This window comes from Schistocerca gregaria, chromosome 1, assembly GCF_023897955.1.
Source record: "Schistocerca gregaria isolate iqSchGreg1 chromosome 1, iqSchGreg1.2, whole genome shotgun sequence".
In the NCBI taxonomy this organism is placed as follows: Eukaryota; Metazoa; Arthropoda; class Insecta; order Orthoptera; family Acrididae; genus Schistocerca; species Schistocerca gregaria.
In genome coordinates, this window is record NC_064920.1 from 505902146 (window position 1) to 505916785 (window position 14640).

At 45.8% G+C, this 14640-nt stretch overlaps 1 protein-coding gene across 1 annotated transcript in view; it reads right to left on the reverse strand.

The window, feature by feature from the left end:
- Positions 1-14640, reverse strand: part of LOC126354433 (uncharacterized) — a 999849-nt gene that overhangs the window by 36956 nt on the left and 948253 nt on the right. Inside the window, exon 4 of the mRNA XM_050004105.1 lies at positions 4307-5131. Coding sequence (XP_049860062.1) covers positions 4307-5131 — 825 coding nt within the window. The remainder of the gene's footprint in view (positions 1-4306; positions 5132-14640) is intronic.

A 14640-nucleotide genomic window follows, 5' to 3' on the forward strand; every position in this document is an offset into this window, starting at 1 on the left:
CTGGCTATACAACTCCAGAAATTCGTTTTAAGTCACAGCAAGCGTCTGGGTTACCGACATCTCTTACATATTTTCCTCTTCCTCGTCTTCCTTAAGTACAGTGGCAGCTTTTCCTTGGCGTCTTAACTTGCATTCTATCATCCTGTCCTACTTGTCAGTTTCCCGCAATTTGCTCTCCTCGTCGAGTCTGCGAGAAACCCTTCATTTCTTAATCTTCAGTCCATCTAACTGTCAACATCTTTCTATAGTACCTCAACTCAAACGCTTCGATTCTTTTCCGGTTTTCCCGTTGTCCGCGATTCACTTCCATGCAATGCTCCAAACGTTCATTCACTGAAATTTCTTCATCAGATCAAGGGTGATGTTTGACATTAGCAGACGACTTTTGTCTAGGATTACCCTCTTTGCTTGTGTTAGTTTGCTTTTTATGTCTTTATTGCTTCGCCTGTGGTGTGTTATTTTTCTTCAAAGATAGCAGAATTTCTTCATTTCGTGGTCCCCATATTTGATGTAGAGCTAACCTCATTTCTGCTAGTCATCATTACTTTTTCATTCCTTCCATTTACTGTCAGTCCATGGTGTATGCTCATTAGACTGCTCACTTCATTTAACAGGTCCTGCATTTCCTCCTCACTATCATTACTGTCCTTTTACCTTGAATTTTAATCCCACCACCAGCGAATATTTCTTTTATTTCCGTCTTTGGTTCTTCGATACGTAGATCAAACAATGGGCGTGAAAACTACATCCCTGTCTTATATCCTTTCTAATTCGAGCACTTCGTTCTTGGTCTTCCATTTACGTTTTGCTTTTTGATTCTTGTCTACACTGTATACTAGCGACACCCCTCCCCCCTCCCCAGTTGCGCGAGGACGACTTGTCTGTGTATCGGTAACAGACTATATGCGCAAACCTTCCACTTGAATTAGTCAGTCTATTAGTGAAACCCATATCAAAATCGCTACAGCAGTCCCTGAGATTAATCTTCATAAACAGACAAAAAAAACGCGATGGGGGCCTTTACTTCAGTAATGCGTACAGATTATCAATGTTTCCTTATCGCTTACACCGGTTCTGCTGAGAATTTAGAATATCTTGCATCAGTTTGCATTGTCGAAATCCTACGAAAGTGTCCTGATAATCAGTCACAACACCGCAACTGCTTCCTGTTGTAGGTGAGATCCGAAACGCAGCCTACTGTCTCTGGATATCTCACCGGGCCTGTCTTGGACCTTTTTTTTTACAACTCTTGAAGATGCTGTTAACTCAAAGCATTGTCTGTGTTCCCGAGGTCTCTCTCGTACTATTTACATACACAGGGTAAAACGCTTAGATTACCTATATTTCTGCTTCCATCGGCATTCTCAATGGGCTTGTTTCGCCAGTTAGGGACTGGTAGCCTCGTAGTTTGGTCCCTTGATCTCCAAGCAAGCAACCAGCAAAGCTACACAGGATCACAGTTTTACACAGATAAAACGCAGAAGATAATGTTCGCAAATTTTAAAACGCCGTACTGATCTGACGGGAGCCGGTGTATCTACTGCAGCAAGGCCGTTAGGAAAGTGCGGCTACCCAAAAATTAGACCCTGTACTTTGGTACTCAGAACTGAGTTTAAAGGTTAAAATTGATTTATAGAAATCCATCGTCGAACCAGTAATAACTTATGGGAGTGATTGCTGGCAACTCACTGAAAGAAATAAAAAAGAGACTCACAGTTTTAGAAATGGATCACCAGAGAAGATTTTGTAGAATTTCCCGACTTTACCACTTAAGATGTTATCCTGGAAACAGGAGACATTGCACACTGGCGTGGCGTGCTCGATCTCCAGAACTGAATCCCACAGCACATTTCTGGGATGTACTAGGGAGACGGGTTGCATCACGTCAGCATCTGCCAACCACTCTCCACGACTTGCGTGCAGCTCCGCAAGAAGAATGGGCGTTGTTGCCTCAACACGAGACTGATGACATCGTTCACAACATGCCGTGTCGTTGTCAGGCCTGTGCTACTGCCAGAGGCGGTCACGCCCCATAATGAGCACATTGACCAGTTGTCGGAATGTGTGTGCAAATCCATTAAGTTGGGGCCGCAGCAGCTCGTGGTCATGTGGTAGCGTTCTCGCTTCCCATGCCCGGGTTCCCGGGTTCGATTCCCAGTGGGGTCAGGGATTTTCTCTGCCTCGTGATGACTGGGTGTTGTGTGATGTCCTTAGGTTAGTTATGTTTAAGTAGTTCCAAGTTCTAGTGGACTGATGATCATAGATGTTAAGTCCCATAGTGCTCAGAGCCATTGGAACCATTAAGTTGCATATTGCAGTTGTTTACGTTCTTTATTCTTTACATTGTTTCTCCTTTGCTATCATCTATTTATACTATTTTGTGGGAAAATAAACGCAACCTTTCAAAATTTCCATTTGTTGTTTTAATTTTGGGCACCAGTGTATTATATGAACTTCACTGCGTTTCGGGAGCTCTTCAAACTCTGGCACTTTATTAAGAATGTTTCGGCCATTACAGGGTATCTACTAGGATTTTAATACTCTCTCGTGAGAGGGGGACGACATTCTTTTGGATCTTAAACTTATACTTCCTATATCGTGAGAAATCGTATGACACAGTGCCACTAAAGCTATTGTTCGATGTGCCGTGATCTAGGGAACTGCCAAAACTTTATGTAAGAAGCATCATAAACTTCTATAAGTCAGTAGAAAAGGTAATTAAAGTAGGAAAAGATCTTTCTAGAGATGCGTTCAGAATAACTAAAGGAGGTGAAGCAGCGATGCTGTCTGTCTCCCACACTCTTTAAGATGTATGTGCAGAAGGCACTGAATCTGTGGTATAGAATGTGCAAGGGCATGGGGATTGAACTAGAGAACCATTGTACGTACACACTTTCCTACGCTGATGATTAGATCGTTGCAGTAATCGAGGGAGCGAGTATGTCTTACTTACTCAGGAAGTTGCTGGAAGAGTGTAAAAGAGTGTGGGATTCGAAGATTAATTTTGAGAAGGCGCAGTAACTATGTTGCGGAGAAGAGGGAAGTAAGGTGGGCATTGACGGACTTCTTATTAAAGTGAGTAAAGAATTTAAGTACCTGGATAGTATCCTATCACGTGATGGAACATGTGACAGAGACATACAACAACGGATGAAGCAGGAAAGTGCATGCATGCACTCCGTCGTCAGGCCACAAGTGGCCCATCGGGACCATCCGACCGCCGTGTCATCCTCACTGAGGAGGCGGATAGGAGGGGCGTGGGGTCAGCACACCGCTCTCCCGGTCGTTATGATGGTTTTCTTTGACCGGAGCCGCTATTATTCGGTCGAGTAGCTACTCAATTGGCATCACGAGGCTGAGTGAACCCCTAAAAATGGCAACAACGCATGGCGGCCCGGATAGTCACCCACCCAAGTGCCGGCCACGCCCGACAGCGCTTAACTTTGGTGATCTGACGGGAGCCGGTGTATCCACTGCGGCAAGGCCGTTAGGAAAGTGCGGCTACCCAAAAATTAGACCTTATACTTTGGTCCTCAAAACTGAGTTTAAAGGTTAAAATTGATTTATAGAAATCCATCGTCGAACCAGTAATAACTTATGGGAGTGATTGCTGGCAACTCACAGTAAGAAATAAAATGAGACTCAGTTTTAGAAATGGATCACCAGAGAAGAGTTTGTAGAATTTCCCGACTTTACCACTTCAGAAATGAGAAAATAAGAGAAAGGGCACAGAATCATTGTATTGGTTCTATGCGCTCAGTCCGGAACCGCGCGACTGTTACGGTCGCAGGTTCGAATCCTGCCTCGGGCATGGATGTTTGTGATGTCCTTAGGTTAGTTAGGTTTAACTAGTTCTAAGTTCTGGGGGACTGATGACCACAGATGTTAAGTCCCATAGTGTTCAGAGCCATTTGAACCAATCATTGTAGTATTACGGATGAAATGGAAGAAAGACAGCTAGGATGATTTGGACATGACAAAAGAATATATGATGACAGATGATCCAATAGAGTAATTTCATGGCAACCTCAGTGAAGGAGAAGAGGAAGACCACGGAAAGTGTAGCTAAAGCTTTGTAGAGAAGAGGATAAGGAAAACTAGTGAGATCGAGGCATTTGGCGGCAGAGATGCGGATGCGGCGACCTCCCTGCCTACTCCCCCCTCCGCCTTCCCTCCCCCTCCCAACAAGGGTCTTGTTAGGTGAAATCTTGTGAAATCAGTTGAATCGTTTTGAGACACGCTGTACTTGGCGAAGTAAAGGACGGCCCCTCTGAAAATGTAACGCGGAAAGGAGGACGAGACTGACCTTTGTGAGGAAGGCGTCGACGTCCTGGATGTCGTAGCCGAAGCGCGAGTGGCGGGAGCGCAGCGGCTTGTGCGAGGCGCGCGACTGCCGCCTGTGCCTGTGCTGCATCAGCGACGGCTCGGAGCGCGCGCGCCCCGGAGCTGCGGGCCCGGCCGTGTGCGCGTGCGCGTGCGAATGGCCGTGGCCGTGGCCGTGGCCGTGGCCGTGGCCGTGAGCGTGCGCGCCGTACGGCAGGAGCGCTGCCGCGGGCGTCGGCGGCGTAGAGGCGGCGTCGGGCGCCGGCGGCGACGCGGCCAGCCCTGGCGGCTGAGGCGGCGGCGGCTGGTGGTGGTGGTGGTGGTGGTGGTGGTTGTGCTGGTGGTGGTGCTGGTTGGCGGCGGCACTGCCGTGCGCGGCGACGGGCGAGCGCGGCGGCCGCTCTGGGCAGGTGGCCGCCACGGCCGCCCCCGGCGCCGCGTGCCTGCCGCCGCCGCCGCCGCCGCCGCCGCCGCCGCCGCTCCGCAGAACCCAGGTGAGCGAGATGCGAGGCCGCGAAGGCCTCTGGCCCATGTCCTCCGGCGGCTGCGGCCGTGGCGGCGGCGCCGCGCTCAGCTGCGCCTCCCCTGCCCCAGCCTCGCCCCCGCAGCCCCCGGCCTCCTCTTGCCCGCCGCCCTCCTCCTCTTCTTCCTCTTCGTCGCCGTCGTTGCCACCGCTGCCGCCCCCGCCACCGTCCCTTCCGTCGTCGGTGTCCCCTCCCTCCTCGTCACTGCTGTTGTCGCTACTGCTACTGCTACTGCCGACTCCTCCTCCACTACCGCAAGGCCCGACAACATCCGGAACGCCATCCTGTCGACACAACCAGTGGAACAATTGATATACAGAAATTCTGCTAAGTTCCTCAATTCCCAAAGAAACTTTGACTTTTCTGCAGAACAGCTAAAATGGCGACCGTGTCAGGATATGATATTATCACTAATATGCAGACAAGGGGCATTCAGTAAGTTATCAACACTTTTTTTCTGCAAGCAGGTTGGTTTTATTCAGGGTTTCAATGTACCACATTATAAACTACTCTTCTGGCTACAAAATTTTATGTTTGAACATACACTACTGAACATTAAAATTGCTACACCAAAAAGAAATGCAGATGATAAACGGGTATTCATTGGACAAATATGTTATACTAGAACTGACATGTGACTACATTTTCACGCAATCTGGGTGTATAGATCCCGAGAAATCAGTACCCAGAACAACCACAACTGGGCGTAATAACGGCCTTCATACGCCTGGGCATTGAGTCAAACACAGCTTGGACGACGTATACAGGTACAGCTGCCCATGCAGCTTCAACACAATACCACAGTTCATCAAGATTAGTGACTGGCGTATTGTGACGAGCCAGTTGCTCGGCCACCATTGACCAGACGTTTTCAGTTGGTGAGAGATCTGGAGAATGTGCTGGCCAGGGAAGCAGTCGAACATTTCCTGTATCCAGAAAGGTACGTACAGGACCTGCAACATGCGGTCGTGCATTATCCTGCTGAAATGCAGTGTTTCGCAGGGAACAATAGAAGGGTAGAGCCACGGGTCGTAACACATCTGAAATGTAACTACCACTGTTCAAAGTGCCGTCAATGTGAACAAGAGGTGACCGAGACGTGTAACCAGTGGCATCCAATACCATGACGCCAGGTGATACGCCAGTATGGCGACGACGAATACACGCTTCCAATGTGCGTTCACCGCGATGTGGCCAAACATGGATGCGACAATCATGATTCTGTATACAAAACCTGGATTCATCCGAAAAATGACGTTTCACCATTCGTGCACCCAGGTTCGTCATTGAGTACACCATCGCAGGTGCTCCTGTCTGTGGTGCAGCGTCAAGGGTAACCGCAGCCATGGTCTCCGAGCTGACAGTGCATGCTGCTGCAAACGTCGTCGAACTGTTCGTGCAGATGGTTGTTGTCTTGCAAACGTCCCCATCTATTGACTCAGGGCTCGAGACGTGGCTGCACGATCCGTTACAGCCATGCAGACAAGATGCTTGTCATCTCGACTGCTAGTGATACGAAGCCGTTGGGAGCCAGCACGGCGTTCCGTATTACCCTCCTGCACCCACCGATACCATATTCTGCTACCAGTCATTGGCTCTCGACCAACGCGAGCAGCAGTGGCGCGATAGATAAACCGCAATCGCGATTGGCTACAATCCGACCTTTATCAAAGTGATGGTAGGCATTTCTCCTCCTTACTTGATTCATCACCACAACGTTTTACCAGGCAACGCCGGTATACTTCTGTTTGTGTATGAGGAATCGGGTGGAAAGTTTTCTCACGTCAGCACGTTATAGGTGTCGCCACCTGCGCCAACCTTGTGTGAATGCTCTGAAAAGCTAATCATTTGCATATCACAGCATCTTCTTCCTGTCGGTTAAATTTCACGTCTGTAGCACGTCATCTTCGTGGTGTAGCATTTTAATGGCCTGGAAGAATGTGAATGCCTACGTGGTACCACTACACTGGTCGACGTCGGATCCAACGTATTGCTGCACCAATAACCTCCTCATCATCCACTTATTGGTTCCCGCAGAGTCCATTCGTCATTGGGGCACAAGGTGGAAGTTAGAAGATGCAAGATAAATGCTGAATGATGGACAAGGAAGAACAGTCAATTGAAGTTTTGTGAGCTGCTCTCGGCTCTGCAGACTTGTCAGATGTCCAGCTGAACAGCGAGGTGTTTCTCTGTGATACATCGTTCACCTCAGATGAGAGTTTCCACACGTTTCAACACTCCAGGAGTCACAGCTGTGTGTCATCAGCCTGCATGTGGGGGATCGGACAGATTTAGGAGACCTTGCTGCGTGACACCTCGCCCAATGATTCACCGTGCTTTTGTTCACTGCCAGTTTTCCATAGACATCCTGCAAGCGCTTATAAAGATACAGACAACATTGTAGGTACGGCAGCCACAGGTGTGAGTAGTCATCTTGGGTATTAATAAATCGCTTAAGCTGTATTTAGTCCTTTATTTCTAGAACACCACCGGTTTCGTGGCACTAAAAGCCACCTCTTTAGGTGAGCATATAACTAAAACATTAGAGCTAAAAAGCTCGGAACTTTGTGACCAACATTCGTTGCTCACCAGAACAAAACACCTCTAAAAGAAAGCATGTCAATAAAACAGCCAGATTCCAACGTAGTGGGCGACACAGCACGCGGCCCCGCCTCTTTTTGCGACTGCATATAGACCGGAGAAGCGGACTCATCCACCATGCGGCTTTTTTCATTCCATGACATACCTTCTTTTAGCGGTGTTTTGTTCTGGTGAGCAACAAATCTTGGTTACAAAGCTCCGAGCTTTTAAGCTCTAATGTTTTAGCCATGTGCTCATCTGAAGATGTGTCTTTTTGTGCTACGAAATCGGCAGTGATCCAGAAATAAAGGACTAAAGGCAGCTGAAGTCGTTTATTAATAACAAAGATGCTTATGAATATCTATAATGCTCTGGTCTTCTGCCAAAAGAAACTCAAATGGTTCAAATGGCTCTAAGCACTATGGGACTCAACATCTGAGGTCACCAGTCTCCTAGACTTAAAACTACTTAAACCTAACTAACCTAAGGACATCACAAACATCCATGCCCGAGGCAGGATTCGAACCTGCGACCGTAGCAGCAGCGCTGTTCCTGACTGAAGCGCCTAGAACCGCTCGGCCACAGAGGGCGGCTAAAAGAATCTCAGTGCCAGCTCTCTACTAGGACAGGTGCCGTGTTGAAGGCTATGCATAGCGCCGTCACGGACCGAGCGGAAATATTTCAGGACGTCCTGCTAGAAATTCCGCACTTTTTCATCCGATATTGGGACGGAAAAAATGTGTTGCATCACCTATTGAACGCCCTACGTAAACTCCCAATAGATAACTTTTTTCTGCAGAACAACCAAAGTGGCAATCGCATCAGGAGCTGGTGTATTGCAATATTATACCTATTAATTCAGCTACGATCCGCAATTCCCAACAGACCTGCCCTTCCCCCTTACTGGGTAACAGGTGTGGCGCCTGTGTCAGGAGCTGGTCTGTTGCCAGTATACATAAATTTGACCAAGTTCCTCAAATCCCAATAGGCCATCCCCTTTTCTGCAAAACAACCAAAGAAACGACCGTATCAGGAACTAGGATACCTCCAAACAACGGCACGTATCTGTCGACGCAGTCTTTTATGTCTCTCCATGCTCTGCCTCAGATGGGTAGAACTTTGATAAGTTTCTGGTGCTGTGTACGTGACTTTAGACTTAGAACAATGAAGACGTTATCACTACTTATCACAAAGCTCTGTCTCAGATGTCACGTAACTTTGACAATGTTTTTAGGGTAATTTACTTTGGAACTATACTACCTATTAAAAAACAAAGAAACAAAGAATTAGCAAGAAGGGGAGGGGGAAACGAAATGAAACAAGAACTTATCAATAAGTGCCCACTTATTAGAATGGGCTTTCACTTTTTTTACCTTGATGCATGCACGAATTCGATTACGGAGGGTGTCATAAAACCTATGTCCGTCCTGATAGCTGAGTCGCCAGCGTGACGGATTGCCGTCCTACGGGCCCGGGTTCGATTTCCGGGTGGGTCGGAGATTTTCTCCGCTCAGGGACTGGGTGTTGTGTTGTATTCATCATCATTTCATCCCCATCCGGCACGCAGGTCGCCCAGTGTGGCGGCGAATGTAATAAGACCTGCACCAAGGCGGCCGGACCTGATCCCCGGCCAATGACGCCAAACCCTCATTTCCATTTCCATAAAGCCTATACATCCTCTCCTAACGTAAGCAACCTTTAGGTCTGAGATGGTCTCATACGTGTTCTAATGGAGACAGTCTGGGCACTTTGATGGGTACAAGAGTACCATAACATCGCAGTTATATCAATTTTTTCAGTCTCCACAAGCTGTGATCTGAAGCCACACCCGATGGCTCTCCGCATCATTACGCCAACAGTGACGTCACTGTGAGTCTCCAAAACATTCAAATAATGGGATCTGTCCTCGGGTCGCCGCCTTCTCGCCCATAGTGGTCATCCGATGTAGTGTAGAAGCGCGATAAATCGATGAACACCATGCGACGCCATTCGTCATAGCTCATGCTTCCCAATCACGGCATCACTACAAATGCAGCAGTTTGATGAACATTTTTTTCAGGCAACTGTTAACATCTTCGATATACTTGGAAAAATGCATGATGAACACAGTGCTGTCTTGTAAATTATTTATTCATAACCAGTTTGGATGATAGACCATCTTCATAATGGAATATATGGCATGGATGTCATGTGATGTTGTCCGGCCTTCAGCCAGCGACAGTATATGACAGTCAGGTTGCTATCCCACCACCGACTAGCGCGTATCCAACTACGTCTCCATTGGTCATCCGGGCCCTTTTGGAAGCGGCACTCACTACTGAAGAAAATTCTATACCAGTCAATGAGATCGAAGACGTGTCTGGAGACGCAGTTGTGAACCAATCAGAGTGATGGTCTGGGATGCTATTTCTCTTTATAGCAGGACCTCTTTGGTTGTCATCTGCGGCGCCCTTACATCACATTGATTTCGAAGATATTCTACGCCCCATTTTGTTGCCCTTCATGGCAAGCGATCCTGGGCTTACATTTCAGCAAGATAATGCCCGCTTGCACACGGCGCGAGTTTCTGGCTAGCTTCCTGCTCGCCAAACCCTACCTTGCAATTGGACAGAGTTTTGCTGGACATCCATCAGGAGGTCATCCAACAATGCCAAGCTCAATAACTGCTAGCATAAGGGTCAGAAGTGGACCAAAGCATTATTGACTTGCTCAGTTTGTGAACCTCTTTCTCTTGAATAAATCACCCAGTTTATCTGTACACGTACATCATATCTACCGATTTCCATCCCATTCGGATAAGTCCTTCGTGGTGTGTCGTTTTTTTTCGTTTTTTAATTGTCTTAGAGTGCATATTGGTTGACTCTTATAGGATCATACACGCTTGGAACTTTAACAGTAGATTACAGCGTGATGCACAACACCATTCTGGCAGCGTCTGCCCGGAGGTTTATAGATTCATTTGAATCTATAATACAAAATGTGCTGCTCCTCTTTGGATCTACTCTGTCTTCAATCAACTCTATGTGGTACTGATTGCAGACCCACGATGAGTGGGATGAGTGTTTTGTAAGCTACCTCCTACGTTGATGGGCTTCATTTACTGAGAGTTCTTCCAATAAATCTCAGCCTGGCATCTGCCCTACTCCTGGACATTTACCGTGTTCAGTGATGACCGGTGGTAGTAGCTGATAGCAGAGGCTCGCTTCTTCGCTGTGGTGACAGTAACTTGATGGGACTAGTGGTTGAAGTAACTATGTAACGTAAAGAACATCCAACAATGGAAAAAGTAATGCAATGTAGCTTACATTGCCTACGCTGTAATCATAGTAGAATTGTATTGCTGTAACATCATCCAGTTTGGACACTAGGCAAAAGGCTTTATTGGAACAAGTAAATCGAATATAAGGATTTAAACAGGATGAGAAGGGAAACTCGCCCTGAAATTGTTGAAGGAACTGCTGCGGAAATTGTCTAAATGATTTACGAAACCACAGGGAAAGTAAAACATGCTAGCCAGTATTACTATTACTTCTAAACACACGTACTTTTTACACTCTTGCGGTATTAACGATTCTTATTATGACAATGTACTACTTAAAGGGTAGCTTACGACCATGATTATGAATTCTCGTGGAAGTAAAGTTCGTATGGTCCGGTCTTGACGGTTGTAAGATGATGCCTCTGTACCAGTTTGTATTGTACGATTGCTGTCTAGCACCTGTCAAGCAAGAAATGCTACGGTCAACTTCGTTTGGTTTTCTTTCCAAATATTCTGAGCTTCACGCATAATTACTTTTTGTTTCCGGACTTATGAGTTCATGAGTACCTCCACTGGTTGGAACTCCTTAGAGGCTGGTTGAAAAGGTCCACGAGCAAAATTGCGCCTTGTAAACAAAAATATTCTGCAGCTTCTGACGAACTATGGAATTAAGTGAGAGGAACGTAAGGTACTCTGTTAATTGTAAGTCCAGGTGTGGCACGTTGCTGGGTGGCTGCAGTCGCAGTGACAAATGCTATGAATTTTTCATTCTTTGGTGTACTTCTTGAAACACTGAATACTATTTTGTTTCCCGTTCATTTTCTTAATGGAAATGTCTCGAAGATGAACTGTCTTTATGAATACCTGTTACACGGCACACCTCACAATAATTCTTCTCGCCAACGGCTGTCAAGGTACTATGTACCCAAACGTTCCAGGCTTAATGCCACGTCTAATAGGCAACCTCGTGACTCGTCTGGAATGGATGTGCTAGACGCCTCAAATTTCATACCACACACAGTCCACTGCAAACAGTGCGTTGTTACCTGGATGTGTAACCCCCCCCCCCTCCCAAAAAAAAAGATCGGAATTTTGATAATGTCGTTCCAATTTCATGGTGAGGTAACGCATCACTGGCTGTTGGTGCACTAACATATGAGCAGCCATCCCATTCCTTTGTGTTAGATGCGCAAATATTTGACATTTAATTTCAAATAATTGCTGTTTATTTCAAGGGAAACTAAAGAGTTTAAAAATATAAAATTAAATTATTGTTTATTTGCATGGCCGTTTACCTCTGTAACATTTATGTATCAGTTATTATCGCTCTTTCTCGTCTTAAGGTCAGTGAAATTTAAGTGTTTTTCACCAGATGCTTTTATGTACAAAGCATCTCCAGTGGTCGTCCAAGTCACCCTTGAAGTTTCCTCCTTGATGGAGAAAACATGTATATGCAATATTTTATGGAGTCACCTTAGTATCTAACAAAAATGTTTAATATTGCTTGGGAAAAAAGAAGAACTGCTCCTCTACCGTCTAGAGACTGCGAGCTCACTTTCTTTCTTGTGTGATGTTTTGTTCGCATCACGTAAGTTTCACTCTGTATGCTAAGTTATTCGAATAATTATTGTAATATCTGATATACGAAGGCTATGAGATAAATTGAGACACTGATTTTTTATTTACGAAAGTTTTTATTTTTTTCGAAGAACAATATTGTCCCATTGCTATTAGTTCCCTTCGGCAGCTACGTACTGGCGGAGTCGTTTTCACTCTTGGTATCAGCCCTGAAAGGATTTAACTAGTGGAGCCTTTAACGCGTCCGTCACATTTCTTTGAATGTTCTTGCGAATCCCAAAATAACAACCTTTTAAGTATTTTTTCAATTTTGGGAAAAGAAAAAAGGGGCAAGACAGGTAAGCACATGCCTGTGCCAAATTACGTTTGTGGTGGGCGTGTTTGCCAACTAAGCCCCTTGGTTCTGTCTCCCAGGTCACATTTGTTCAAAAAATGGCTCTGAGCACTATGGGACTTAACATCTGTGGTCATCAGTCCCCTAGAACTTAGAACTACTTAAACCTAACTAACCTAAGGACAACACACACATCCATACCCGAGGCAGGATTCGAACCTGCGACCGTAGCAGTCACGCGGTTCCGGACTGAGCGCCTAGAACCGCTAGACCACCGCGGCCGGCCCACATTTGTTATTCTGCGACTGCACGGGATCTAATTTGTTGGCAACACATGTCAACTGCGAAGGACACATCCCTGTGAAGCACTTGGTAACACAAAACATTTTCTTTGTGTCACCAGATGTATATCAATAACAATACATTTTGTTGACGTATACAAGCCATCGCTTGAGATAATGTTTGTTATGGCTTACCCATTATTTTCTCCTTATGAAGTTACTATACAGTACTTCAAATCGCCATCAGGCCGCACTGATTTAGGTTTACAGTGACCTCCTTAAATGCATTGTGGAAAATGCCGGGATCAATCCTTTGAAAGGGCACAGACGATTTCCTTTCCCATCTGTGTCAGTTCCAGTTTCTGCTTCGTGTCTAATCTCGCTTTTCGATGAGATGTTGTACCGTAACCCTTCTTCCCTTCCTTTAACCTCAATCTGACTACTGAAGGCAAGCGTTGCACGGAGGTTAATTGTCATCACACTTGCCAATTATTAGACCCACTGTCACTGATCATAGTAGTAAATTTCAGAAACGTCCTTCATCAGCGCCTCTTTATCTACCTGAACGTGGTGATTAACATATCTCAAAACAAGCATACTTTGAAACCTGACTTTCGCGACAGCAGTCTCTCCATATAGGGCACAGGTGTTTCGAATTGCCTCCACTGCTTTTACCCTTTTATTGAACACAAACAGAACACAATGTCATAAATATTAAACTTTACTCCGTTTTAGACCCTGTTTCCAAATGCATAAACGACGCTCCTCGGAAAGTAAAGAACGAGAATTATTCAAGTTGTCATGGCACGAGCTGTGCTACAAACCTGAACAAAATAAGGCCATAGTTAAATAGGCTTATAGCAACATGCCATATAAGATCACCTCGGAGCATGCTGAAACGTAGTCTTATACCATATGCAACGTTACATCTACATCTACATCTACATGACTACTCTGCAATTCACATTTAAGTGCTTGGCAGAGGGTTCATCGAACCACAATCATACTATCTCTCTACTATTCCACTCCCGAACAGCGAGCAGGAAAAACGAACACCTAAACCTTTCTGTTCGAGCTCTGATTTCTGTTATTTTATTTTGATGATCATTCCTACCTATGTAGGTTGGGCTCAACAAAATATTTTCGCATTCGGAAGAGAAAGTTGGTGACTGAAATTTCGTAAGAAGGTCTCGCCGCGACGAAAAACGTCTATGCTGTCATGACTTCCATCCCAACTCGTGTATCATATCTGCCACACTCTCTCCCCTATAACACGATAATACAAAACGAGCTGCCCTTTTTTGCACCCTTTCGATGTCCTCCGTCAATCCCACCTGGTAAGGATCCCACACCGCGCAGCAATATTCTAACAGAGGACGAACGAGTGTAGTGTAAGCTGTCTCTTTAGTGGACTTGTTGCATCTGCTAAGTGTCCTGCCAATGAAACGCAACCTTTGGCTCGCCTTCCCGACAATATTATCTATGTGGTCCTTCCAACTGAAGTTGTTCGTAATTTTAACACCCAGGTACTTAGTTGAATTGACAGCCTTGAGAATTGTACTATTTATCGAGTAATCGAATTCCAACGGATTTCTTTTGGAACTCATGTGGATCATCTCACACTTTTCGTTATTTAGCGTCAACTGCCACCTGACACACCATACAGAAATCTTTTCTAAATCGCTTTGCAGCTGATACTGGTCTTCGGATGACCTTACTAGACGGTAAATTACAGCATCATCTGCGAACAGTCTAAGAGAA